Here is a 27,804-nt window from a genome sequence, read left to right as displayed (position 1 = left end):
ATTTATTTATTTATGTGGTGCTGAACTCTACCGCTGAGCTACACCCCCAGCCCCATGCAGAGTGATTTTAATTGCATTTCCTGTATGATTAGTCATCTTCATCACCTTTTCCTTATATCTGTTAGCCCTTTGGAGAAATGTCTGTTCAGGTACTTTTTCCATTTTTAAGTCAGGTTATTGGTTTTCCTCCTATTTACTTGTAAGAGTTTTTCATAAAATTGTGATCTTAACCCTCTATCGGATAAGTGATTTGCAATTATTTGTCCCAGTCCATATGTTGTATTTTCATGTTTTTGATTGTATCATGTTTTTGATTGTATCCTTTGCAGTGCAGAAATTTTATAGTTAGATGTAGTCCCATTTACTTATTTTTGTTTCTGTAGCATGAGTTTTTGATAGGATGTCCAAAAAAAAAAAAACATTGCCAAATCCAGTATCAAGGAGTTTTTCACCTGTGTTCTCCTCTAGGAGTTTTTTTGTTTGTTTTGGTGGGGTACTGGGGATTGAACTCAGGGTCACTGAGCCATATCCCCAGCCCTATTTTGTATTTTATTTAGAGACAGGGTCTCACTGAGTTGCTTATTAGTGCCTCACTTTGCCGAGGTTGACTTTGAACTCTTGATTCTCCTGCCTCAGTTTCCTGAGCTGCTGGGATTGCAGTTGTGCATCACTGTGCCTGGCTCTGCTAGGAATTTTATGGTTTCAGTACCATAAAACCATTGTCCATTTTGATTTGGTTTTGCGTATGGTATAAGTCTCCAGTTTACATATGAAATCCAGTTTTCCCTGAACCATTTATCAAAGAGATATCTATTCCATTATGTCTTCTTGTTAGCCTTGTTGAGAATTAGTTGACTTTGTATGTTTGGATTTATTTACGGGTTCTCTGTTCTGTTCCATAGGTCTGTGTTTCTATGCCAGCACCATAATGTTTTGATTACTGTAGTTTTGTAATATAATTTTTTCCCCTGGTGCTAGCTTTGAACCCAGGAGCACTTTACCACTGAGCTATAGTCTCAGCCCTTTTTGTTTATTATTATTATTATTTTTTCAGAATAAAATCCTCATTTTTGTTTATTTACTTATTCGTTTACTTATTTTGAGATGCTGAGGATTGATTGAACTCATTGATTGCATGCTAGGCAAGCACTCTACCACTGATGTCAAGTTGCTGAGCCTGGCCTCACATTTGTGATCCTCCCTTCTCATTCTCCAAGTAGCTGGGGTTACAGGTGTGCACCATAGTGCCTGGTTTGTAATGTAATTTTAATTCAGAAAGTGTGATGCTACCAACTTTGTTTTTCTTTCTCAGTATTAACTCTGTTTTTGATTTTTGTCTGTGTGTCTTCATATGAATTTAAACGTTGTTTCTTCTGTTTCAAGAAAACCAATGGATTTTGGTTAGTATGTGCATTCTTCTTGTCCATTTAATATGGGATATCTTTCTGTTTTTTCTTTCTATGTTCTTTTTTTTTTAATCAATGTTTTATAGTTTTCAGTGGACAATTTTTTTACCTCCTTGGTTAAATTTATTATTGGGCATTTTTATTATTATAATTTTGATGCTACCATATTGGGACTGTTTTCTTGATTTCTTTTTTAGCTAGGTCACTTTTGGGGGAGAGGTATTGGGGATTGAACCCAGGGGTGCCTAACCACTGAACCACATCCCTAGCTGCCCCCCCCCCCCTTTTTTTTTTAATTTTGAGACAGGGTCTTGCTAAGTTGCTGAGACTGAACTTACAATCCTCTTGCCTCAGCCTCCTGAGTTGCTGGAATTATAGGCATGTGCTGCCATGCCTGGCTTCAGCTAGGTCATTAAATTATTTAAAAATTTTTTTTTATTACTAGGGATTAACCCAGGGTTTCTTTGCTACTGAACTACTTCTTAGTCTTTTTTATTTTGGGACAGAGTCTCACTAAGTTGCTTAGGGCCTCAGTTGCTGAGGCTGGCCTCAGATTTGCCATATTCCTGCCTCAGCCTCCCAAGTTCCTGGGATTGCAGGTGTGTGCCACCAAACCTGGCTTAGGTCATTATTTTTGTATGGAAAAGCTGCTGAATTTTGTATGTTGATATTTGTATTCTTCAACTTGACTGAATCCTTTATTATGTCTTAACAGGGTTTTATTTTTGTCTTTTGGGGGGATTTTTCTACATAAAGGATCATATCATCTGCAAATAGAGATATTTAACTTCTTCCTTTCCAATATGGATAACTTTTAATTCTTCAGTTTTATCTTATTTCTTTTCCTAGTATTTCAATTTCTGAAGTAGTTACCTGTTTTTCAAAATAGATATCTCAATAATTTAATGGGATAGAATTCTGAAAGTACCAAAATTATTTAGAGGTTTTTTTTTTTTAGTGTGCAGAAAAGGATAAAGTGCTCAGAACAGTTATAAAGTGAAAATATTGATTCTAATACATTGTTTTAACTAATTCTCTAAGACTTTACTTTTAAAAATTATTTTAAATTTTTAATTAATTTTTGAGTGTTGGTGCTCAGATCTGCAGCCTCACATATGCTATGCAAGTGCTTTACCACTGAGTAACACCTATAGCCCCCAGATATTTTAAAAATTAAATTGTTTTGCATAGGTAGATCAAAGCAATATATATTGAGAAACTTTTATATTTGACTGCTAATTCCCCCTTTACTTGTATCCTCTATAGATAACTATTTTTGTTAATTTGTTTCTTTCCAAAGTTTCTTCATGTAGACATAAGCAAATATAAATATATATTCTTATTCCCCCTTACCTTATACATAAAATAGCATTGTGTATTATTCTGTGTTGACACCCCCACCCCATCTTGATAACATATCCTGGGAGAGCTTTACATATCAGAATGCAAAGTAAAGTTTGCATTACTTTAGTATACCTCACCAGTAGTACTGTTCCGTGTGTGGATGGAATCCTTTTATGATACTTAGAGAATTTTTAGTCTTTTACTCTTACATAGTATTGCAAATAAACACATGCACGTGCACACACACACATGTTCTTAGATGTGTCTGTAGGATAAATTCCTGGAAATAGAATTAGTAGGTGTAAAGGAAAAACTCATATGTTTTGTTAGAGAGTGCCATATTTTCTCCATAGAAGTGGTTCTATTTTGTACTCCCACTAATAATATGCAAGTGTGCCTTTCCTCAAAATGAAAACTGGTATCTAGGTATGTGGGATTCTTTTTGAAAACAAGCTTTTTAAAAAATAAGTTTTATTTGATAGCAATATTAGGTTGACAGCAACATTGACTGTTCCCATATACTCTTATCCCCAAACCCACACGTGGACTGCCTCTTCACTGTTGATATCCTGCATCACAATGTGCATTTGTTATAATCAACAAACATACATCAATATGTTGTTATCACCAAATTCCATAGTTTACCTCTGATTTACTCTTAGTGTGACTTGTTCTAAAGGTTTTAATAAACATAGTGGTGTGCATCCACCTGTAGTATCATGCAAAATAATTTGATTGCCCTAAAAATACTCAGGGCTCTGCCTGTTCATCCCTTCCTTGCCCAGTCTTTTTACTGTCTCTGTAGTTTTTGCCTTTTCCAGAATGTCATCTATTTGGATTCTCATAGTATGTGGTTTTTTCAGATTGGTTTCTTTTACTTAGTAATATGTATTTAGGTTTATTCCGTGTCCTTTGTGGCTTGATAGTCCATTCCTTTTAGCATTGAATAAATACTCTTGTTTTCAGGATGTACCAATGTTTGTTATCCATTTAACTATGAAGGTTATTTTTGTATGCTTCCAAGTTTCAGCAGTTATGATTAAAGCTGCTATAAACATCCATATGTGGATTTTTGTGTGGACATAGTTCGAATAAGTACCAAGGAATGCGATTTTTTTATAGGATTGATTATAGGATCATGCGTTTGATTGATTATAGTTTGTAAGAATCCACCAAATTATTTCCCATAGTTGCGGTATATACCATTTTGCATTCCCCCCACCAATGAATGAGAACTCAAGTTGTTTCATATCCTGGCCAGAATTTGGTCTTGTCAGTATTATAGATTTTGGTTATTCTAATAGGTGTGTAATGGTATTTCATTGTTTTAATTTGCAATTCCCATATGGCATCCAGTGTTGTACCATCTGCTCTTATGCCTACTTGCCATCTGTCCGTCTTCCTTGGTGAGATACCTGTCTGGGTCTTTTGCTATTTTGTAATTGAGTTGCTTTGTATTCTTACTGTTGAATTTCAATCTATGTATATTTTCCATAAATCCTTTAACAGCTGTCTTTGGTAAATATTTTCCTTTACTTTGTTACTTAACATGTTCTCTTGATAAACTTTATTGACAGCCCATAAAGAAAAGTATATCGTTGGCTTCTCAGTGTAGTTTGAATGTTCATCTTTCATTAGTGAAGTTGAACAACTTTGATTGAAAGTAATGTACATGAAAGAAATGTACATGATTAAGGGCTGTTTCTACTTTTTTGTGAACTTTCAGTACACATCTTTTACCCACTGATGTGAATTATGGATCTTTTTTCCCCCCTCAGAAGTCTTTAAAAATTGTGGAGATTAGTTTTGTCCAGATGAGGAACATTTTTCCCCCTCATTTTTCTTATCAGGCTCTCAACTTTGCTTTTATAGTTAGTTTTGCTATAGCAAATAATTTTAATTCCTCAAATGGGTACATGTAATCTCCTCTCTCTCTTTAGCTAATGACCTAGCTTAAGAATTACTGCCTCCAAAATTTTTCCTAATGTTTTTAAGGCTTACATAAGTATCTGTTGTTCCTATTTGTCTTTTGTCTGTCTTACCTTTAATTACATCCTTATTTCACCTGTTTATCCACAAATTGTGAACTCCTTGAGGATCAGAACTGTTTTATTCATTTTTTTGTATGTAGTGTCTGAAGCACAAGAAGTATATAACAGTGTTAATAATGATGTTGAAGATTTGCTATAAATGATCATTCTTTATTTCCTTCACTTTGATTTTACAGCCACTGCTAATTTAAGTACTCTTAATTTTTTTATTGGCGAACCAGTTAGTCTTACTCACCTTTTTTTTTTTTTTTTTTTTTGCTACTTTGAGGATTGTTCTGGAGAGAAATTTATTTATTTTGGGAGCCTTTGTGAGAGATAAGATCTTTTATAAGTTTCACTTTTTTCTTCATAACTAAGTTTATGGGAATGTTTTGATATAAGCAGATGATTCCAAGTCCATTTTCCTGATTTTTTTTTTTGGTGTGTGTAGGGGAGACAATGTTGTTTTATCTTGTTTTCCTTTTTTGTGTGTGTGTTTCTACAATATAATTTTATAAGAACATTCAGATTACATATAAAAATGAGATTAAGAGTAATGAACTTCAGTGTGCTGGTCATCAGCTTTTAGTTATTAACTCAGTACTTCAAGGTAAGTATTTAAAGCCATAAATCATTAGAGTTGTACAGTTTCTTAGAGGATATGGAGGGCTAACCTCCCACTCCAAAATGCAAATTATAATAATCCAGATACAATTTGAATTGCTCTAAATGAAAGAATGTAAACTCCTCTTATAGTTTGTTTCATTATTGAATGGCTACATTTATAAATGGAGTTAAAATGTGCCAAGAAACCCTAATTGATTCAGTTTTAATCATTTTTTGACACTAGGCTTTTAGTTTATTGAAGTCTTATTAAACTAAACAATATTTTAAATGACATTGAAAAAATAAACTTGTACTGGTACTAGTGAAACACTGACAAACGTTGCACATCTCAAGGAAACTAAGGAGATTAGAGAAACAGTTTCCCTACTGATTTGTCACTAGCTGGCTCCTTTACAGTCTGTTGAAGGTCCAGTATTTTAAATTAATTTCTGGCTTAAAACTTGAACACATTTTAACCACACAACAGAGTTTCATATTTGTGAATGTTAAAATGGCAGTCCATAAAAGAACCTTTCAGTTACGGCCATGTTGCCATTCTTTTATTTACTCAGCATATTGCACAGATGCTTTTTTAAAAATGAGATATGTAAAGAAGTTATTTTCATTAAAAAATTACCTATTCAGATTATTTCATTAATTTCAGAATCCCTTCACTGCAGTGTCTGCATGTTTTTATGTGGGTCAATTGTGATTTTATTGTTAAAATCAAACAGCCAAGTTATTTAAATGATTTCTTTTTTACCTAGACTCTTTATTATTAATGATTTTGAATGGAGTATACATTCTGAGAGAATCTTTATGAACTCTTCTTTCCCAATATGTTCAGAACTCTTAACATTATATGGCATAATCCACTCAGAATATTATGTTTTACCACAACAAGTAGTACATATAGAGCATGAATTTATTAGATTTTTCAAAATAACTGGTTATTTTTAGTGTGTTTTTAAGCATTACCTTAGCTTTTTTTTTTTTTTTTTAAGTATAAAATGAAGATTGAATATATTCTCTTTGGAAGTTCAAAACTAGAATGTAATGTCTCTCTTCTTGACTTGTGTTCTGTAGAGCAGGTTGTTGCCCTGGATGCCCAAAATATCGTAGCTGTTTCATGTGGAGAAGCTCATACTTTAGCACTTAATGACAAGGGCCAGGTGTATGCTTGGGGTCTCGATTCTGATGGACAACTTGGCCTACTAGGATCAGAGGAATGTATCAGAGTACCCAGGTAACAAAGGTGACCACAAAGAGGTCCTTAATCTTTTTATAATATGTTTATTTAAATCATTCTGCTTACTGTGAGCATGTAAACATTGTCATCTGATTATTTCTGTCCTTTGAATCCTTTCAGAATTTTCTAGGTAAACTAAATTTGGGTTGAGCTATTGATCGATTACTTTTATATATTCTTATGTTCTTCAGAATCGACAGATTTTATGTTTGTAAAGAAAAGGGACAGGGAATTCCTTCTGTATGATAATTTTTCTTTTAGTACCATGGACTGGTTTAAACTAAATAAATATATTATCTCGAATATCCCAACTGTTGATTTATTAAATGGCATTTGGTTCATGATAATCTTTTTTCAGTGTGGTTTTTATTGAATATGGGAAGTCTAAATGTGCTTATTATAAAAAGAATTTGCTTTCCACTTTTTTTACATAACAATAATCATAATTTATATTATTAACTTAGAATTGCAGAATTATTTCATAATTTTAAAATGCTTGATCAGTGTTGTAGTCTTACAGAATTATATAGGACACAATTATTGTTTTAATACTAAAAACTGAAAGCACGAACAAATCTAGATAAAAATGTAAAGACTTAAAAAGAAGTATTTATTTCTTAAGATACATAAGTTACTAACTTGAACATAGATTTTTGAATTATACAAATTCTGGCCTCTTTAAACCCTTTTGTTCTTTCTTCCTGGTAATAGTTAATAGGGACAAAAGAACTCTCCAGGGAACCCTCAGGTATTCTTACAACTGTTTTTAGATTTATTCTAGGTAAAAATTTTTTTTACACATACTTATGTGTTTTGGTTTTTAACATTGATAAGGTTTGTTTGATTTAAGAATAGTTTGTGACAGGGCTGGGGATGCAGCTCAGTGGTGAAGCACTAGCCTAGTATACTGTCTGAGGCCCTGGGTTCAATCCCCAGTGCCTCCAAAAAAAAAAAAAGTGCAACTACTAGGATAAAGTGCAGCACTGGAGCTGATACATTTCAGAACAGGAATTTGCAGTTTGACATTTTACGTTTGTTCTATTATTGAACTACGCATTGAAACTCGGATATATCACATTCACAGGTTTTTCCCTATTGAACATGTAACAAATCCTGCAAAATTCCTCAAATTTGGTCCCTGTTGTTTCTTCTGCAGTAACAACTAAATAATACAATTCCCAGTTTGCTTATGGTGTCCCTTAATGATGGTGCTGTTGGGAGAAAAACATTTTTCACTAATCTAAGTAAACTGAATTTCCTTAGACATTTCAGTTTTTAACTTCTTTCAGAAAATGGTAATTTACAACCAGATGGTTATTAACTGGATAATGTAGAGCATCTGTAGAAATAGTGACCTTACATTTAACTTAACCTTCTACTATTTTCATTTCTTCTTCAAAGTAATTGTTGTAGAACAGAATTTTTAAGGTAAGGTTTAAAAAAAGTTTGTGTTTTTTGAATGGAAAAGGACTTACATGTTAGATCTTCTGAGTCAATTTTCTCAAAACCATGATTCATGCAAAGCTTTCTAGTTTCCCTTATTTTTACCTTACCAGTTGCATAATCCTCATTTTGTTGCCGTTTACTTCTGGCATGAAGGATTTTAGTCAGTACTATGTAGATGAAATAATAAGTGGAAAGAAGCTAATTATATGGAGATAGTTTTATTATGTGAGAATTTTATTTGAAGATTGCCTATTGATTTCACAGTGCTGGGGATCAAACTCAAGACCTCATGCATGTTAGTCAAGGACTCTGCTATTGAGCTACCTGAAAAAGAATTGAGTTCTGTTGTTTAAATGTCTGGTTTTGTATGTTAAACATCTGTATTAACTTAGGTGTTTATACTGTTCATCCTTCTCAGGTTTTCAAATTTTTATGTATTGGATCTAATTTGTATGAACATATTCATAATTTTCACTGATACTATGTTTTATAAAAGACTACCTGATTTTTATTTTTAAATTTTAGGTACCAAATCATTTTTTTAGATACAAGGTCTTTTCTAGGTACCAAATGTTCAACCAGTTTGTAGGTTTCATATATATTATCTGTAAGAGGATTTCTAAAAATTAGTGTTTATAAATTTTCATATGATAATCAGAAAACTGAAGATTGACATTAGGCTACTTTCCCCCTCCCCCACTACAGAGGATTGAATCTAGGGCCTCATGAATGCTAGGGAAGCCCTCTACCACTGAGCTACATTTCCACCCCTTTGTTTTGATTTTGAGAGGGTCTCACTAAGTTGCCTAAGCTGACCTTGAACTTGCTACCCTCAGCCTCCTGAGTAGCTGGGATTACTGATGTGTACAATACTGGTAGGATATTACTTTCTTTTCCTTTCTTCCTTTTTTTTTTTTGTGGTATTGGGGATTGAACTCGGGCACTTGCCCACTAAGCCACATTCCCAGCCTTTTTTTGTATTTTATTTAGAGATAGGGTCTCACTAAGTTACTTAGCACCTCGCTTTTGCTGAGGTTGGCTTTGAACTCTTAAATCTTTCTGTCTCAGCCTCCTGAGCTGCTGGGATTACAGGAATATACTACCACTCCTGGCATTGGCAGGATACTTCTTTCTTGATAAAAAAAAAAAAAAAATTTTGTTTTGGCTTGGTGCTGGTGATCCTCCTCAAGGCCTCATGTGTGATAGTCGTGTGCTTTACCACTACGTACATTTCCAGATCCTAAAACTATATTCATACTTGCAGATAAGAATATGAAAATTAAGCAACACTTCAAATTAAAGAATGTGATAATAATAAATAGGTTATATCTGAAATTCTTACTAGTTGGCTAATTTTTTTCCTACTTATAATTTTGTGTCGTTTTGCAGCCACTACTATTTAGGGAAAGTCTGAAATTAGTCAATCAGATCACCTTTAGTGATCCCTGTAGACTTGCATTTCTAGGTAGATTTTTTTTTAAATTTAGAACTTAATATTTGTATATAGAAAAAAGCTTAGAAAAAAGCTTAAATCTAATTTTATGTTTCTTTCTTTTTTTTTTTTTTTGGTACTGAGGATTTAACCCAGGGGTACTTTGCCTCTGAACTATATCCCCCGTCCTTTTTTTTTTTTTTTCTTCTTTTGAGACAGTCTAAGTTGAAGAGGCTGGCCTCATATTGTGATCCTCCTCCCTCAGCCTCCTGAGTAGCTGGGATTATAGATGTACACTGCTGTGCCTGGTTTACTATCTTTTTTTAAACAAGGGGAGTACGTAATTTTCCTTACAAATCTTAGAAAAAGTTGTTGATAGTAAACTTGTAGTTTATTATTTTAAAGTCCAGCCTCTCAGACTATCAGCAAAAATTATAGGAGAATGATAGCAGTGATAATTCTCATATATAACTATTTCTGGACTAATTAAACATGTTCAAATTGTCATCTTGTTCAGAAATTTTATTTACTTGATCATTTAAAATATTTTATAATCTCTTCCTAATTTTAATACTTGAAAATTAAGAAACATTTTAGATTAAAAGGAAAAATTTTTTTTTGTTTTGGCAGTACTGGGGATTGAACCTAGACCTTTCGTATGCTAGGTAAGCTACCTCTGAGCTATACCCCCAGTCCAGTGTATTTCTTACGGTAGAAACTAGATAATTTGTTAGCCTAAATTTTGCAAAGTTGAAGAAAGACTTGGTGCTAAGGTTTAAAAATAATTTTTTTTTTGACAGTTTTAGGAATTGAACCTAGGACCTCATACATGCCATGCAGGTGTTGCATCTGTCCCTGAGATACACCTTCAGCAGCTCCAATGTTAAGATTTTTCTTAAACCTAAAATTACTAGGAGAGTTACTATTTACCTGGGAAAAGAAAATTGTTCATTTGTGTGTGTGTGTGTTTAAGTTGTGGATGGACACAATACCTTTGTTATATTTATTTGTTTTTGTGTGGTGCTAGGACTGAATCCAGTGCCTCACATGTGCTAGGCAAGTGCTCTACCACTGAGCTAGGACCCCAGCCCTATTCATTGTGTGTTTTTTCCTTTTTTTTGTACCAGGGATTGAACTCAGGAGCACTTGACTACTGAGCCACATCCCCAGACCTATTTTGTATGTTATTTAGAGACAGGGTCTCACTGAGTTGCTTAGCACCTCTCTTTTGCTGAGGCTGGCTTTGAACTTTTGATCTTCCTATCACAGCCTCCCAGGCTGCTGGGATTATAGGCTTGGTGTTTTATGGGAAAAATATTTAATGCTTTGTTTCCTCAATTTTTCTTTTTCCTTTTTTGGAAAGGGGATTGAATGCAGGGCCGTATTCTACCTGAGTTCTTTTTTTTTTTTTAAGGGGGTTAAGATCTTTTATTTGTTTTTTTCCATTTAAAACTATGGTGAAATCTTCATTATTCCTAATAAACAAAAACAAACAACGAAAGCTCATAATCTTTTGCCAGGCTTGGTGGTCTACCTGAGTTCTATCTCTGACATCCCAAGGCCTTTTTATTTGAGACAAGATCTTGCTAAGTTACCCAGGCTGGCCTCAGACTCAAGATCCTCCTGCTTCAGTCTCTTGAACTATGGGATTATAGGCATGTGCCACTAGGCCCAGCTGGTTCTTCAAAATTTTAATTATATAATGTAAAATTTTTACTAGTCTTTGTTAGCAGTGGTTGGAATTTTGTCTTTAGAAACCCAACTAGTAGCATTGCTTTTAGTTTCTGCCTAAATTGCCATTGTACATTCCATTGAACAAATAGAAGAATATAACAGTACTAAACACATTGAGTATGCTAGAGCATATTGTCCTATTTAGCAAACTGTCAAGAAAATTTTACTTTTGACCAAAATGGCAATTCAGATGTGTTTAATTAACCCAGAAATAGCCATACCCCAAGAGAAGGATGTAGAAATCTGATTTCTAAGATTTATTTTTATCTTAAAATTTCAAACTACTTTAAAATTCATTCAAGAAACGACTGAGTTCTTTACAATTGATTATTTTAGTGATGTCAGTCATTTTAAATGTTTGATATGCTCTAAGCTTTAGAGTTATTGAAATTTATAATCTGTATAAAATATTTGCTTTAGAGGTCTGAGTTCTTTTTTCTTTTCAGAGATGATTGTGAATCTTTGTGTATATGTATATATTTATACTTATTTATAAATTTTATTGTTTTATTTTCCTGTTAAGTGCATTTAACTCCTTTTAAAAATTGAAAAACATTAAGCATATCTTTTTTACTTGATAAAGAATTTTTAAAAAGTTGTTTATTTTAAAAATTAATACATACAACATTTTGTGCATATTAATGAGGTATTGTGGTATTTTGGTACATGCATATATTGTGTAGTTAGGTTAACCATAGTTCCCCAAACATTTATCAGTTCTTTATGACAAAAACATTAAAATTCTTCCAGGCTTTTTTATTTTTTTATTTTTTTATTTTTTTGTGGTGCTGGGGTTTAAACTCAGAACTTTGTGTATGCTGGGTAAGTGCTCTACCACTGAGCTACATCCTCAGCCCCTCCTTCTATTTTTTTTTTGAGATAGATGTTATGTAGTCACTATCTATGGTCATTGTACTGTGCAATAATACACTGAAACTATAATGTAACCAGACCAACCAATAGTGTTCATCAAGTTCATCGGGTCAGCACCGTCATTTCAATAACAGTCATTCTTACTGCAGTGAGATGATAGCTCATTGTGGTTTTGATTTGCATTTCCCTAATGATTAGTGAAGCTGAGCATTTTTTCATATGTGGTGGCCATTTTTATGTCTTCTTTTGAGAAATGTCTATTTAGATCTATTGCCTGTTTTAAAATCAGATTATTTGCCTTTGAGCTTTATATGTTCTGGGTATTAACCCCTTGTCAGATATATAGTTCACAAATATTTTCTCCCATTCCAGTGTCCTGAAGCATTTCCCCTATTTTCTTCTAGTACTGCATTATTTCGGGTCTTATATTTAAATGTTTTTATTTGTGCAGTATAGTTATACATGAGAGAGGGATTCATTTTAATATAATCACACATGAATTAAGTTTAAATCTTTAGTTCATTTTGAGTTTTTTTTTGTAACTGGTGAGATAGAAGTCTATTTTTATTTTGCATGTGGATGTCCAATTTTTTAGTGCTCATTTAATGAAAAGACTGTTCTTTTTGTTTAATGTATATTTTTAGCACATTGAATGTTGACTATAGCTTTCTATCCTGTTTCAATGACCTCTGTGTCTGTTTTTATTTCAGAAACATGCTTTTGGGATGACTATAGTATTGTAATATACTTTGACATTGGGTAGTATAATAGCTCCTTTTTTGTTGCTTTCGCTGAAGATTGCTTTGGCTGTTTGGAATTTTTTTTGTGGTTCCATATACATTTTAGCATTGTTTTTTGTAGTTACTTGAAAAATGTCATTGATAAATTGATTGGGATTACACTGAATGAATGCATAGATCATTTTGAATGACATGGAAATTTTAACAGTATTTTGTTTTTTCCTAAATCATGAACTCAGATGTCCTTAGAGAGAGAGAGAGAGAGAGAGTGTGTGTGTGTGTGAGTGAGAGAGAAAATTTGGAATTTCTTGATGTCCATTTCAGGTAGTTTTTGTTGACACATGTAGCAGTGCTTCTGTTTTTATATATATATATATATATTTTTTTTTTTTTTTTTTTTTTTTTCTGGTACTGGGGATAGAAACTAGGGGTTCTCTACCACTGAAAGACATCCCCAGCTCCCTTATAATTTTTACTTAACTATTTTTTATTTTGAGACAGGGTCTTGCTAAGTTGCTGAGCCTGGCCTCAAACTTGTAATCCTCTACCTCAGCCTCCCTAGTCTCTGGGGTTACAGGAGTGTGCCATCATGCCCAGCCAGCACTACTGATTTTTATATGTTGATTTTTGTATCCTGCAGTTTTGCTGAATTCTTTAATTAGTTATAATAGTTTCTTGTTGGACTTTTTAGAGATCTTTTTTAAATTTCTTTTTTTATTTAAAAGATTTTTTTCATACATGTATATAAGATAATAATGTCTCATTCTACCATCCTTCCCATCCCCACCACCCCAACCCCTCCCTTCACTCCCCTCTGCGTAATCCAAAGTTCCTTCATTCTTCCCTACCTACCCCCCACTATGGATCAGCGTCTGCTTATCAGAGAAAACATTCAGCCTTTGGGATTGACTTATTTCACTTAGCATGATCTTCTCTTGTTCTACTCATTTACCTGCAAAATGCCATAATTTTATTCTTCTTTAAGGCTTTGTAATATTCCATTATGTACATATACAACATTTGCTTTATTTTTGGAGGTCTTTATATCATAAGATCATGTCATCTACAGATACAAATTGATTTCCTTCTTTCCAATTTGGATGCCCTCTGTTTCTTTCTCTTGCCTGATTCAACATAGTACTGGCTGGAATTCCCAGTACTATGTTAAATAAAAGGGGCAAAAATGGGCATCCTTGTTTTGAGCTCTTAGTAAGCTTTCAGGTTTTCTCCTTTCAGTAGAATGATAGGTTTTTTAAAATTTGTTTTCGATGCAGTGCTTGGATCAGACCTAGGGCTTTGTGTATACTAGGCAAGTGCTGTACCACTAAGCCATATACTGAGCCCAGCTGTTGGCTTTTTACCTATGATCTTTATTATACTGAGGTATGTTTTTTCCATACCTCTTAGGTTCAGCAGTTTGTTGGATTTTATCAAATGAGTTTTCTGCATCTATTAAGATGATCATACAGCTTTTGTCCTTCATTCTGTTAATGTGGTATATCACATTTATCAATTTATATATGTTGACCCCTCCTTGCATCCCTGGGATGAATCTTTTTTAATGTGCCATTATCTTCACTTTGTTAATGTTTGGTCGAGAATTTGTGCATCTATGCTCATCAGAGTTATTGTTCTATAGTATTTTTGTTGTTGTTATTGTTGTGTCCTTGTCAGGGTAATGTGTATTGGATGAATTCCTTCCTCTTCAATTTTTTGGAATAATTTAAGAAGAATTGGGGACTGGGGGTATAATTTAGTGATAGAGAGCTGTCTAACATGCATTGGTTCCCGAGTTCAGTCCCCAGCACTGCCATAAACAAAAACAAAAACTAGAAGAGAATTGGCATAGGTTTACTCAGCAGTGAGAGTATCTGTTCCTGGCTTTTTTTCTGGGAGACTTTTCTTTTTGGGTGTGCTAAGGATTGAATCCAGGGCCCTGCCTTTCTTGGCAAGCACTCTACCACTGAGTTATATCCCTAGTCCTACTGATTCAATCTCAGTACTTGTTATTGTTCTGTTCAGGTTTTCTGCTTTCATGGTTTAATCTTGGTAAGGTGTGGTTATCCAGGAATTTGTTCATTTATTCTACATTATCAAATTTTGTTAGTGAAAAGTCATTCATAATAACCTCTTTTGAGCCTTTCTGTGGTGTCCGTTGTAGTGTCTCTCTTTTCTTCTTTTTTTTTTAATTAGTCTTAGTTATTCCGACTAAGGGTTTGTTGGCTTCATTTTTTTCAAAGAACCAATTCTTCATTGTGTCTTTTCTTTTTCACTGTTTCATTTATTTCTGCTCAGCTTTTTGTTTAAGTTGTAGATGGACACAATGTCTTTATTTTGTTTATTTATTTTTATGTGGTGCTGAGCATCAAACCGGTGCCTCATATGTGCTAGGCAAGTGCTCCACCACTGAGCGGTAGCACCAGTCTGGCCTTTTTTTTTTTTTTTCCTCTTGTTCTTAGTCTGTGAGATGCAGCAATAGGTTATTTGAGTTCTTTCTGCTTTTTAAATATAGATGTTGATTGTTTAAAAATTCCTATCTTAGTACTGTTTTTATTGTCTTACATAGGTTTTGTCATGTGTCTCAATTTTCATTTGTTTGAAGAGATTTTTAAATTTTCTTTTTGATTTCTTCCCTGATCCATTGGTTGTTCAAAAATAAGCTCCTTGTGGGCTGGGGATGTGGTTCAGTGGTAGAATGCTGGCCCTGGGTTCAATCCCCCATGTCACCCCTCCACAAAAAAAAGAAACTTACTTACTTTCAGTGTGTTTATATAATTTCCAAATTATTTTGTTTCATGTATTTTTTTTTTTTTTTTTTTGGTGCTTTATAATTGTACATGATGATGGGATTTGTTTTTACTTGTTTGAGTTTCCAAAGTCTTTCTTATTACTGATTTCTAGGCTTTTTTTTTTTTTTTTTTGGTATTTATGATTTTTTTTCTTATTTGTACCAGGTATTGAACCCAGGGGCACTTAACTACTGAGTCACATCCCCAGCCTTTTTTTGTATTTTATTTAGAGACAGGGTCTCACTGAGTTGTTTAGGCTCTCACTAAGTTGCTGAGGCTGGCTTTGAACTTGAAATCCTCCTGCCTCGGCCTCTGGAGCTTCTGGGATTACAGGTGTGTGCCACTATTCTTAGCTTAATTTCAGTTTTGAAAAAAATTCTTGAGATTTGTTTTATGGCCTATTGTATGATCTGCTCTGGAGACTGTTCCACCTTTTGATGAGGAGAGAGTGTGTTCTGCATGTGTTGGTTGGAGTGTCCTGTAGATGTCTTTTAGGTTCATTTGGTGTAGGGTGCAATTTAATTCTGCTCTTTCTCTGTTTACTTTTTGTCTGAGTGAGATATCCATTGCTGAAAGTGGGACAGTTAAGTCCCTTACTGTTATTTTATTGCAATCTGTCTTTCCCTATTAATACTTGCTTTTACATTTGGTCCCCCTATATTATGCACATATGTATTTAGAATCATTATTTCCTCTTGATGGTTGACACCTTTATCATTACGTAATGACCTTTGTCTCTTTATTGCTTTTGATTTACAGTCGATTTTATCTGATAGGAATGGCTACTCCTCCTTTTGGATTCCTTTGTGGAATATCTTACTACATCCCTTTATTTTCTGTGTAGATGTGTCCTCAGAGGTGAAGTTTCTTATAAACATTTAGTTGGGTCTTATTTTTTCCTTTTTTTTTTTTTTTTCTTTTTTTTAAATCCATTCAGTCACTTTGTATCTTTTAACCTGAGAATTTTTTAATCCATTGATGTTGAAGGTAATTATCAATAGGTGGTAAGGTCTTAACTATAGCCATTTTGTAATTTGTTTTCTGGTGTTATTGCAGTTCTTTTTTGTTTGTTCATTTGTTTGTTTTTTGCTTTCTTACTCTTACAGTCTTCCTTTGTGATTATGTGATTTACTCTGGTAGTGTGTTTTGATTCCTTGCTGATTTTGGTTGTCTCTGTAGATTTTTGTGGATACCATGAGGCTTACCATAAAAACACCTTTTGGTATAGCAACTATGCTGAAATGATAGCACCTTAACATGATTGTAAAGATAAGAAAAAACTACTAAAAAATACTACCCTTGACACCATTCCACCCCACAGTTTGAATTTTTCATGTCCCATTTTACATCTTTATTTCTATTTACATTAATGTGGTCATTATGGTTTTGGTTTTTATCTTCATTATCAAAAATATTAAAAATTTACTTGTGATGAATTCTATAAAATTCTGTTGTAATCAAGTATTTTCTAATTTGTTATCTAGGGAAAATGGAACTTGAGAAAACAATGTAGTGAATTATTACCATTCACAATAATTTTTTTTAGAAATTTCTGAAAGCTAAAGAAACAAAGCAAATGCCCATCTCTATTGTTAGTGTATTAATAAATCTATTGGAATTTGAAAGGAGATACTGTTTTCTTCAACATAGTAATGCCACAGTAGAATGTGTTTCTTTGCATAGTATATATGGCTAAAGAAATTAGCATTTGTGTTATAGGGCAGTATTTTGGAAAGAAGAGTCACTGAGTTTAAATTGCTATGCAGATTCAGAAGATTTTGGTAAACTTTATGACTAATTAATACTAAGGCCTCCAAGAATTTACAGGTTCATTTATTCTTTAACAGTGCATTCCTTACATAGTATTTGCCAAGTACTATGGTAGGTATTAGGGATTTTCATGCATATAAAATATATAGTCTCCCTTTATAGAATTTACTATTTAGCAGAAGAGATTAACATTAAATGAATACTGTGTATACTGTAATTAGTAATAACATGCTGTGAAGGAGAAAAACATAGTGTCTTATGAAAATGTAGTATTTAGAAATGTTTGATATTGGAAGTTGGAGCTGATAACTGGAATTATTATTATTTTTTTTCAAAATATTAAGTACAGTTAACAGATCTACATAAGATGCTTCTGTACACATAATAATAGAAGTAAATATTACTATTTACTAAGAATAAATGCATAGTTGTAATTTCTATGTATTTTTCATTCCTAATTCTTTCTGCATTACCAGTGTTTAATTTTGGTATTGCAAAAAAGGAAAAGGCATTTTGTTACCTTTGAAAATTTGAAGGTACATTGGATCCTGCTAATTTGTTGGATTCTGCTAAATTTTAGCAGTACAAACTCTCAAGCTTTGTAGTTAAGAACATAAATCCACTAAATAAAAATATATCTAATAAAACAATATGGAATTAGAGTAACTCTCCTTTTTCCTGCTCACAATTTGATTTGCTGAAGCTGCTTCCCGAAAATCATGGGTATCGACACTCTATTCAGAACTTGCTCTGGACTCTCATTTGGCAGAATCAGGTCAGATGGCAGTATCAGGTAAAGGGAAATAAGAAACATGTTTCTTTCCCCTGCCCCCCCTTTTTTTCCTTGAAAACATTCATTCAGGAAAAACAGTAGAAAGATCAGGTAAAGGAAAAGTATTAAAGATGATTTGGGTTGGTTTGATGCACAAGGTTAATCAAGTTTTGGGAATTTTTTTTCCAGTTAGGTTTTAGAATTACATTGCAATTTAGCAAACATTAGAAAGGGGGGATGGGATTATAGAAGTATTAGGACAAAATAAGATGGCAGAAAATAAGATTTAACGTATCAGTGATCATCATAAATGTGAATTGATTGAATTTCCCTATTAAGTAGTATTGTCACTGATTGAGATGTAAACAGAAGGGTGACCTAAAAGGAGCAGATTTCATAATTTGTGAATTTTGGTGGAAAGCATGGTAGGAAGCCTTATTGGTTCTAAGGAATCTGATAAAGAAGAATATGTATTAAACTAGACTGAACACCTAAACACCAATTTTAGACAAATGATGTACATTTTACAAATATATTGCCTAGTTTCACACAGTACAGATTTTAAAAAATTTATAATAAAAGGAAATTCTGAATTTAAGAGCACTCTGAGGAGTATTTCACATGTGAACATTGTTCACTTTGCATAAGTATTGTCTTTTGAGGGTGTTTTATCATACCTTTTACTTTTTTATATTTAGATATTGATTACTGATTTTTTTTTTTTTTAACATAAATTTTTGGTAAATTGACCTTGATTGAGGTCAGTATGAAACTCTGCACATAGTAGATGTTCAGTAAATAGCATGAGTAAGTGGCAATTCAAGATCCATTTATTAAATGGAATTGATCCTGCTCTTTCTTCTTTTCTAGAAATATTAAAAGTTTGTCAGATATCCAGATAGTACAGGTTGCTTGCGGTTACTATCATTCACTTGCACTTTCTAAAGGTAAGCATTGTTTTTATTTTCTTTTCTTCCAATTTATCACTTGGTGCTTTGAGCAGAAAGGCCTCTGACTTTTAATCTTTTCCAAGATTGTTCTGGTTTTTCTTGATCCTTTTCATTCCCATGTAAATTGTAGTACTAGCTTTTCAGTTTTCTTAGAGAAACAACCTGCTGGGATTTTGATAGAGATTTTGTTGTCCATAAATGAATTTGAGGAAAATCTTCACAGTATTGATCCTTAAGAGTCTTTCGGATCTTGAACATCTTTCTTCATTTTTTTTTAAGTCTTTTAAAACTTCTCTTAGTATTTTGTTTTATGTGAAGAAATCTTATATATCGTTAGATTTTTAACCTTTTTATAATTTATTCATTTTTATGTGGTGCGAAGGATCAATCCAAGTGCCTCACACATGCTAGACAAGCACTCTACTACTGCGCTACAACCTCAGCCCTTTGATTAGATTTTTTTCTTTAGGTATTCATTTTTTTTTCCTGTTTGTGAATGGTGTCATTTTTAGTTGTTTGTGATAGTGATGAAATTGATTTTTATGTCTAATTTTTCACATCACAATTAAAAGCTATTTTTTCATAGCTGGGGAGGATTGACCTCCAGTCTTATTTTAACCTCACATATAAATTTTTTGTGACAAAAAATAGAGAAGGTAGCTAAACATACTGTTGGCTTTGTGTTCCTCTCTTACTTATTTGACTTAATCTTCATATGCCAGCTGAGGACTAGGACATAGGTTAGTAAAGAACCTGGCATTCTTCTTCTTCTTCTTCCTGTTCTTCTTTTTCTTCTTCTTCCTTTTAGGACCACTTATTAAAATAAGTTCCTGGACTTTTTAAAATCATCATCATCATCGTTATTCTATTATTAAAGTCAGTAAATGTCTAGGGTGATCTATGAATAAAACCCTGGCCTAGAATTGTGAGGAAACAAACAAACCAAGACAGTTTTAGGGACTCTAAAACGTCTAGTGGGAGAGGCAGATATCCAAATAGTTAGAGGAAGGAAAAAATAGTTAATGGTTTGATCAAGGTGGAAATAAAATCCTTTATAGAAAGTCATTAGTTCTGATTGATAGAATTGGTAGCATAAGGAGAGAATTGCTATTTGGGGTGAGTCTTGAAAGATAAATGGAATTTAAGAATTATAGAAATATTAAGTGTTTGGGGTATTGACTAAGGGGATAGTACTAGTAAAGACATGGAGCCAAGAAAGTGATGTGATTGAGTATTGGCATTGGGTTTTATGTATTGTTAAGGTTATGGGAGACATATGTCAGAAGGCTGAAATAAAAGTAGAAATGTATTAAAAAGGACCTTAAATATTATATTAAGGAATTTGGATTTCTGTAGGCATTGAGGAACATGGCATCTCTGTATTCTTTACTGTTGTTTTGCTGGCTCCTCTTGATATTTTGGTAGGTTGATCCAGCAAAATTTAGATCCCAAGATTATACAAATTAGGGCAGTTTTCCATTTTGATCTTTTTTATTTGTGTGTGGTTTTTTTTGGCGGGGGGTTCTTACATAGCTTTATGCTTTACACAGTATGACAGTCATCTAACAATTTGTTGAACATTTAATGTGAATTAGGTATACTACAGTATATAGTGATAAGCAATACACAGGCCCTCATGATATAGCCATACAAATAATGATAATATACTACCATAAGGGTTGTAAAGAAAAAGTTTGAAGTATCTAGAACATTTAATAGGGGGCACTGTCTTTAATCTGGGTGATCTGGGTACGAAGACTTATGCTGGTAGAGAGTAGAAGTGTACCAGATAGAGATGAGGGGAAGGTTTAGACAGAGGGAACAACAAGTATGTGTATGAGAGGACCTGCTATTGAAAAATCTAAAGGAAGGCAAGTATGATTAGAGTATAGTGAGTGAGGGAAGGTATGAAATAAGATTGGAAACAGATCATACAAAGCCCTACAGGCATTCTTAAAAGTGTTGTCCCAAGAGCATGAGAAAACACCAAAAAATTTTTTTCAGGCAAACAAAATCATCAAATCTGCCTTTTAATAATGTTTCTATTCAGATATGTAAATGTCTCCTTGTATGTGTATAGAACCCTTTTGAGAAGACTTACTAGTAGTGAGTAGAAATAGTTGTCTTGGAAGAATTTAGGGACTTGAGTTTTTGGAGGGAAGCTTAGGGTTTTTTTTTTTTTTTTTTTTTTTTTTTTTAATTTGGTACTAGGACGTGACCCACGGTCTCTTTACCTTTGAGCTACATTCCCAGTCCTTTTCAGTTTTTTAATTTTAGACAAGTTCTGTCTAAGTTCCTTAGGGCCTCATTCAGTTGCTGACGCTGGTCTCAAACTTATGATCCTCCTGCCTCAGCCTCCCCAGTTGCTAGAATTATAAGCACGTGCCTGGTAGAAGCTCACTGAAAGTATGTACAATTTTGTAGTAGGAATTTAAAAAAATACTTTGCATTGAAGCTCATAACTAGTTTAATGCCAATTGTTGGTTTAATAAAAATAAAAAGATGTCTAAAGTTGTGAAATAGTCTGGCAATGGGGAAGTTAAACAGACAATCTGGGGAAACTGTTATATAACCACTTACAATGGTGAAGAATGGACCTATTTGTCATATTTTTTTTTAGAAAGAAAATTATATGTAACCTAGTGATACACGATAGATTTGGATGTGTATGATGTAAGAGAGAAGGGGTTATTCATTATGGCTCCCTAGTGTGCTACTGTTGCTATGTCATTCACTGAAAATGGGCAACACTAAAAAGAGGTGTGGGAGATAGGGTGGAGATTGTGAGTTCAGTTTGGAACATGCTGAGTTAGAAGTGCATTTGACATATCCAAGTATAAATGTCAGGTAAACACTGGGTTGTATAGCTTTTTGCTCAGGAGAGATTTGGGCTAGTGATAGATTTTGAATGTGACCAGCATATAGTTGATAACTGAAGTTTTGAGCCTTAGATGAGTACCTCTTGGGAGACATTGAGGAATATTAAAATAGAGGAATATTAAAAAGAGATAGTCCTTTGTGGAGGATTGTAAGGATGAGATTACTCTTACTTATGTAATTGATCATCAGTGTAATTAATCATACTTAAAATGTATTAATGTAAAATGTTCTTGTAAGTAATGCTCTAGGTAGTATTTATGTTTCTTATGTTTATAAGAAATAAGCCTAAATGCTAAAAACCAGGAGTATGTTTCCATCTACTGAGAGGAAGAATGTCCTCAAATAGCAGATGATCTTCAAATGAAATTTTTTTCTGTTAATAATTTTGTGATTTGCTTGTTTGCTTGTTTTGTTTTTGTTTTACAGCAAGTGAAGTTTTTTGCTGGGGACAGAATAAATATGGCCAATTGGGTTTAGGCATTGACAGTAAAAAGCAAGCTTCACCACAATTGATTAAGTCTTTGCTTGGAATTCCGTTCATGCAAGTGGCAGCTGGAGGAGCCCATAGTTTTGTACTTACCCTTTCTGGAGCTATCTTTGGATGGGGACGCAACAAATTTGGTCAGCTAGGTCTTAATGATGAAAATGGTAGGTTCTCATAGTTCAAATGTATTTTTTAAAAGACATGATCTTTTGAGTTGAATGAGTGAATTCTTAGTGTGTTAGAGAAAATGTGCCCAAATCTTCAGATAATAAGACTGAGTTGTTCATTTAAAAATACCTTTTGATAGCATTTTGGAGGAATGGTGGGGATACCAAAAAAAAATTTTATTGTAAATTATAGAAAGTATATCTAGACAACATTTTTGGATGTTCTTAAAGGACAGTTAAAGAGTATTACTTCAAATTGGTAATAACCAGCATGTTTCATTATTGACTACCATCAATGGAAAGAAACTAAAATTATTCTGGGAAGGGACTGGGTGCTTTCCACGACTCTGCCCCTCCACCAAAACAAAACAAAACAAAACAAAAACCTCAGGGAAAGTAACCTGAATGCTAAATCTGTGTGTTTCGGAGAAATATTTACTTGATCTGGGGTTATTAAATTACTTTTTTGGTTGGTTTCTCTTTTGACACTGATGCTAGAGTCTTGAAAATAACATACTTTGACTTGTAAGAAATTTTAACTATCTGAAACAATCATGGGGGCTGGGGAAATAGCTCAGTCGGTAGAGTGCTTGCCAGGCAAGCACAAGGCCCTGGGTTCAATCCCCAGCACCACAAAAAAAAAAAAAAAAAAAAAAAAAAAAAAAAAGATTCAGTGAAACAATCAGGATCTTGGATCTGATTTTTTTCATAACTGTAGTTGGTTAGCCAATATGTGACATACAAAAACTGTTAATTTCACAAAGTTCAGCATAATTGTGATGACTGAAATGGATAAAAGTAAGTTGTCGATCAGTGAACAACTGATAATGCTAATACCCTCAAAAAATTAAATAATAATTCTATATAAGAAAAATATGCTATAATAGGACAGTATATGTCATTACTGCTACAGAATAGCTGAAAGTAGGGTTTTCAGGCTGCTAAGTAGAGTCCTGTGAGCATAATCACAAGGCAAATATAAAGAATGTACATATAGAAAATGAGAAGCAGTTAAATAAATTTTAACTTCCTTGATTGCTGAGTTCTGTGCATATTGGCATATAGGTTGCTTAACACTTAACTCTTTAAATCCTTACTTTATCACAGTAGCGTGAATAGGCAGGCCTAGGAACCCAAGTTAGTAGGCTTGTACTATAAAATCATTGACTCAGTTAAAATTACTCAGTCATCACTCTTCTGAGCTTGGGCAGCTATAGAGAAAACACATTTAAAAGAATTTCAATTTAAAAAATATTGTTAACCTCTCTTGTTGGATTTTCAGATAGGTATGTTCCTAATTTACTAAAGTCACTAAGATCTCAGAAAATAGTTTATATTTGTTGCGGAGAAGATCATACAGCTGCGCTAACCAAGGTATTATACTTCTAAAACTTTGTTATTTTTACTCATAATAGTTCTTTCATAATTAGTGAATGTTTCATGATTTTTGTATTAAAACTTGAAGTTGATATTGGTATTTCAAAAATAGCTTATCTAGTTAAAAAAGCTAGATATTATTTATTCTTGAAAACAACTTGCCTTAATTTCAGCTTTAATATTATAAAATATGAATTGTCAGCAGTTACATGACATAACTGGTTCAGTAATATTTTTGAAAAAAATATCCCATTTAGTTCATCAGGTTTGCTGTGCTATGTGTATCAGTTCCATTTATATTACAAAGCTTTACCTAATTTGAATTTAATTTCTATTTGACTTATATTTTATAATGTAGTAGAGGATACTGAATTTCTGTTATTCATAGCCTGAGTATTGTGCAGTTATAATGAACTTTCAACATAGTTTGTCGATGACTTTAAACTTTTCACCTCTCACTTTCTTGGGTACGTGCCAATTCACTATCAGCACTGCTTAGTTTTCTAGTGACTAGAAGTTAAATGAAAATGAAACTATTTGGGCTGGTAGAGCTCTTGCCTAGCATGAGAGAACACCAATTCCCAGCACCGAAAATGAAAAGCAATAGGAAAAAAAAAAAAACCCATTCCATTAACCTTAACTGAAAAATTATTTATTGTAGTCATTCGTGTGAACTTAAAGAATTTGACAAGGTTTTCATTGACTAAATTAGAAAATGGTACTTTTATTTCTTTATCTTTGTCCTGCAGAATAGATAAAATTAAGAAGGAATTACCTTTTAATAGGCTTTCAAATTCTGAACTCTTATTCTCATGTTGGGAATTTTGACGTGACAAAGATTATTCTTAGTCATTGTCAAATTTAGTGAACTTTGAAAAAATGACCAATTATAAAAGTTAATGTTTAAATATTTTATCTTACTAGCTGTTCGTAAGAAAACTTTTACTGTAAGTACTTGCCAATCCTGTTATATTTTATTGATTTTTAAAAAATCATTTAAATTACAAATGTAATAAGTGAAGTCTTATTTTAATAATTTTGGCAAGTTTTATAAGTTTTAGTCATTCTGTCTGATATTTGGAAGAAATAATGCTATGTAGAAATGACTAAAAATATTTTATGTCAAAATGTAAAGATGTTTTGTATGGCAATTTTGTAATAGAAGTCTAATAATGGTTTTCAAATTCAGTCTATCAAGTAACCATTTACTGTCCCAGGATAGTCACTATCTATTGGAAGTTTAAAAAATGCTTTTTCTACCAATCTTCTGCATACATCTTTCAGAAGAAAAAGATTGGTGATGTTTGTTCACTAGAATTTTTAGTATACATTATTTTAAAGAAAACTAGGTTTAAAAATCCCCAAAGTAAATATTTTATTTTCCTTTAAGTTAGAATATATGTTCCATATCTATGTATCTTTTACTTTTGTGCAAGAATTTCTTGTGCATAGATTAGCATTGCTTTATGAAGCAACTTCCTTATGCATAACCTACATTAGGATGACAACATTAAGAAAACTTACATTAGGAAAGATTTAAAAACTGATTAAAAAAACAATAAGTGGAAAGACATGCAGCGTTAATGAGTTTGAAGACACCACTGTAAACATGAAATTTTTTAAAGTTCATTTGCAAATTCATTATGTAAATCATATAGATAAACCTTTTGACTTAGCAATCCCACTTAAGAATCTACCCCAGAGATAATGAAATTTTATATCAACGGTCATAATTTTGCTTTTAAAACAATGCCACAATTGCACACCTGTAATCCCAGCTACTTGGGAGACTGAGGCAGAAGGATAAGAAGTTTGAGGCCAGCCTGGGCAACCTGATGAGACCCTGTCTGAAAATAAAAAGGACTGGGATATAACTCATTTGTAGAACGGTTGCCTGAGTATCCATGAGGCCCTGAGAGTGAGCCCCAGTACTGCAAAAAGCAAAAATTAAAAACAAAACATGGCCTGGATTTTAGATGATTTAAGAAATTAGTATTAATTTTGTGAGTGTGGTAATAGCATTTGTTAGAGACTTATACCATTGCATATATTCATACACCTATATGTGGAAATTGATTTGATGACCACAAATTTAAAGCATTCCGTGCTTGTTTTTTCACATAAAGTACTCTTCAAAAAGGTAAAGAGGAGGCATAAATATAATAAGATTCCATCCTTTTGCCTCTTACTGTAAATGAGTGATGGCTATATAAAAATTATATTTTCTTTCTACTTTTATACATTTGATACTTTATAAATTTTAAAAAGGAAAATTGGTTTATATTGGAATATATAAAAATTGTGCTCTTAGGTGATAAAAGGATATAAAATTGCATATATAGCTACAGCTGTGAAGAAACGTGGTTGAAATGAAAAATACTGATGGTGGTTCTGTTTCATCATAGGTTATTTTTTAAAATACATAACCTCTAATCCACTTACATGTTTTTATAATAAAAAATTTAAGAACATCTATATTATTGCACTATGTGCTTAAAATACTTTATTTGTGCGCTCTGGTTGAATGCACTTTATGCAGAGATTTATTTTCGAAGCATAACTAGCTTTCAAGCTGAAAATGGTACTATTTTTAGGTATTCGTGAAACTTTATAAAAGTGTACTTTGAATCCAAGAGTACAATGATGGTAAGGCAATGAAAATAACTAATCAGCAAGAAATTGAAAAAAGAAAAAAAAAACCAAAACATTAAGTTGTTTGATGTTTTTAATTTTGTAAAGTATGTGATAATTATATACCCTTCAACCTGGAATTCTCTTAGTTTGAAGACATTTTATATTCTTGAACGAATCATCTGTTAATTGTTAAATTTTGAAGACAATGTAAGAGACAAAATTGAGTCCATATTTAAGATCAGCTTATTTTTCTGAAGATCAGTTATTTTCTTGTATTAGACCTTGTACTAAATGGTTTTGTCTTTTTTTTTAGGAAGGTGGAGTGTTTACTTTTGGAGCTGGAGGGTATGGTCAGTTGGGTCATAACTCTACCAGTCATGAAATAAACCCAAGGAAAGTTTTTGAACTTATGGGGAGCATTGTCACTCAGATTGCTTGTGGAAGGTAAGGTGTTACAGAAAACGAGTATTTTGGTCTTGGTACTATGATTCTTTAGGGATTGTTTAGTAAATTGTTATAGGTATTTAGTAATCTGAGATGAAACATTTCCCCCTGAATGCTTAATTTGATGTTAAGGAATCATCAGTAAAGGAGAGCCATCTTTTATGTAGTGGTTATATTTTTGTTTCTTTTAGGAACTATTCTACTGTTTTCCACAGTGGCTATATCATTATATATTTCCAACAGTTCACAGGTTTCCATTTTATCCATATCCTTAAGAATACTTGTTAGTTTCTTTTTTCTTTATTTTTTAATTTGTACTTTTTAGTTATATATGACAGTAGAATGTATTTTGACTTATCATACATACATGGAGAAAAACTTGCCATGTTTTGGTTGTTCATGATGTGGAGTTACACTAATCATGTATTCTATTTGAACATAGGCAAGTTATGTCGATCCATTCTATGGTTTTTCTCATTCCCACCCCTCTCCCAGTTTGTCTTTTCAAGTAGCCCCTGTGGTAGGTGGGAGGTGGTATCTCATTGTGGTTCTGATTTGCATTTCCCTGATGTTTACTGTTGCTAAGTATTTTTTGATGTGCTTATTGACTATTGTACATCTTTGGGGAAATGTTCAAATTCTATTCCTAGTTTTTGAACCCAGGTTTGGGATTTAAG

At 32.9% G+C, this 27,804-nt stretch overlaps 1 protein-coding gene across 4 annotated transcripts in view; it reads left to right on the top strand.

Moving 5' to 3' along the window:
• Herc4 (HECT and RLD domain containing E3 ubiquitin protein ligase 4) overlaps window positions 1-27,804 on the top strand; it is a 116,219-nt gene that overhangs the window by 18,883 nt on the left and 69,532 nt on the right. For all 4 annotated transcript variants that reach the window (XR_007108809.1, XR_007108810.1, XM_047553513.1 and 1 more), the window contains exons 4-8: window positions 6,473-6,632; window positions 19,062-19,138; window positions 22,448-22,669; window positions 23,955-24,046; window positions 26,997-27,127. Coding sequence is in view for 2 of the 4 variants with exons in the window: in XM_047553513.1 (XP_047409469.1) it covers window positions 6,473-6,632; window positions 19,062-19,138; window positions 22,448-22,669; window positions 23,955-24,046; window positions 26,997-27,127 (682 nt within the window). In the remaining 2 variants the exon portion in view is untranslated. The remainder of the gene's footprint in view (window positions 1-6,472; window positions 6,633-19,061; window positions 19,139-22,447; window positions 22,670-23,954; window positions 24,047-26,996; window positions 27,128-27,804) is intronic.

Source organism: Sciurus carolinensis, chromosome 5, assembly GCF_902686445.1.
Source record: "Sciurus carolinensis chromosome 5, mSciCar1.2, whole genome shotgun sequence".
Lineage (NCBI taxonomy): Eukaryota > Metazoa > Chordata > Mammalia > Rodentia > Sciuridae > Sciurus > Sciurus carolinensis.
The sequence above is the reverse complement of the archived record's forward strand: the minus strand, read 5'-3'. Positions and strand labels throughout refer to the sequence as shown.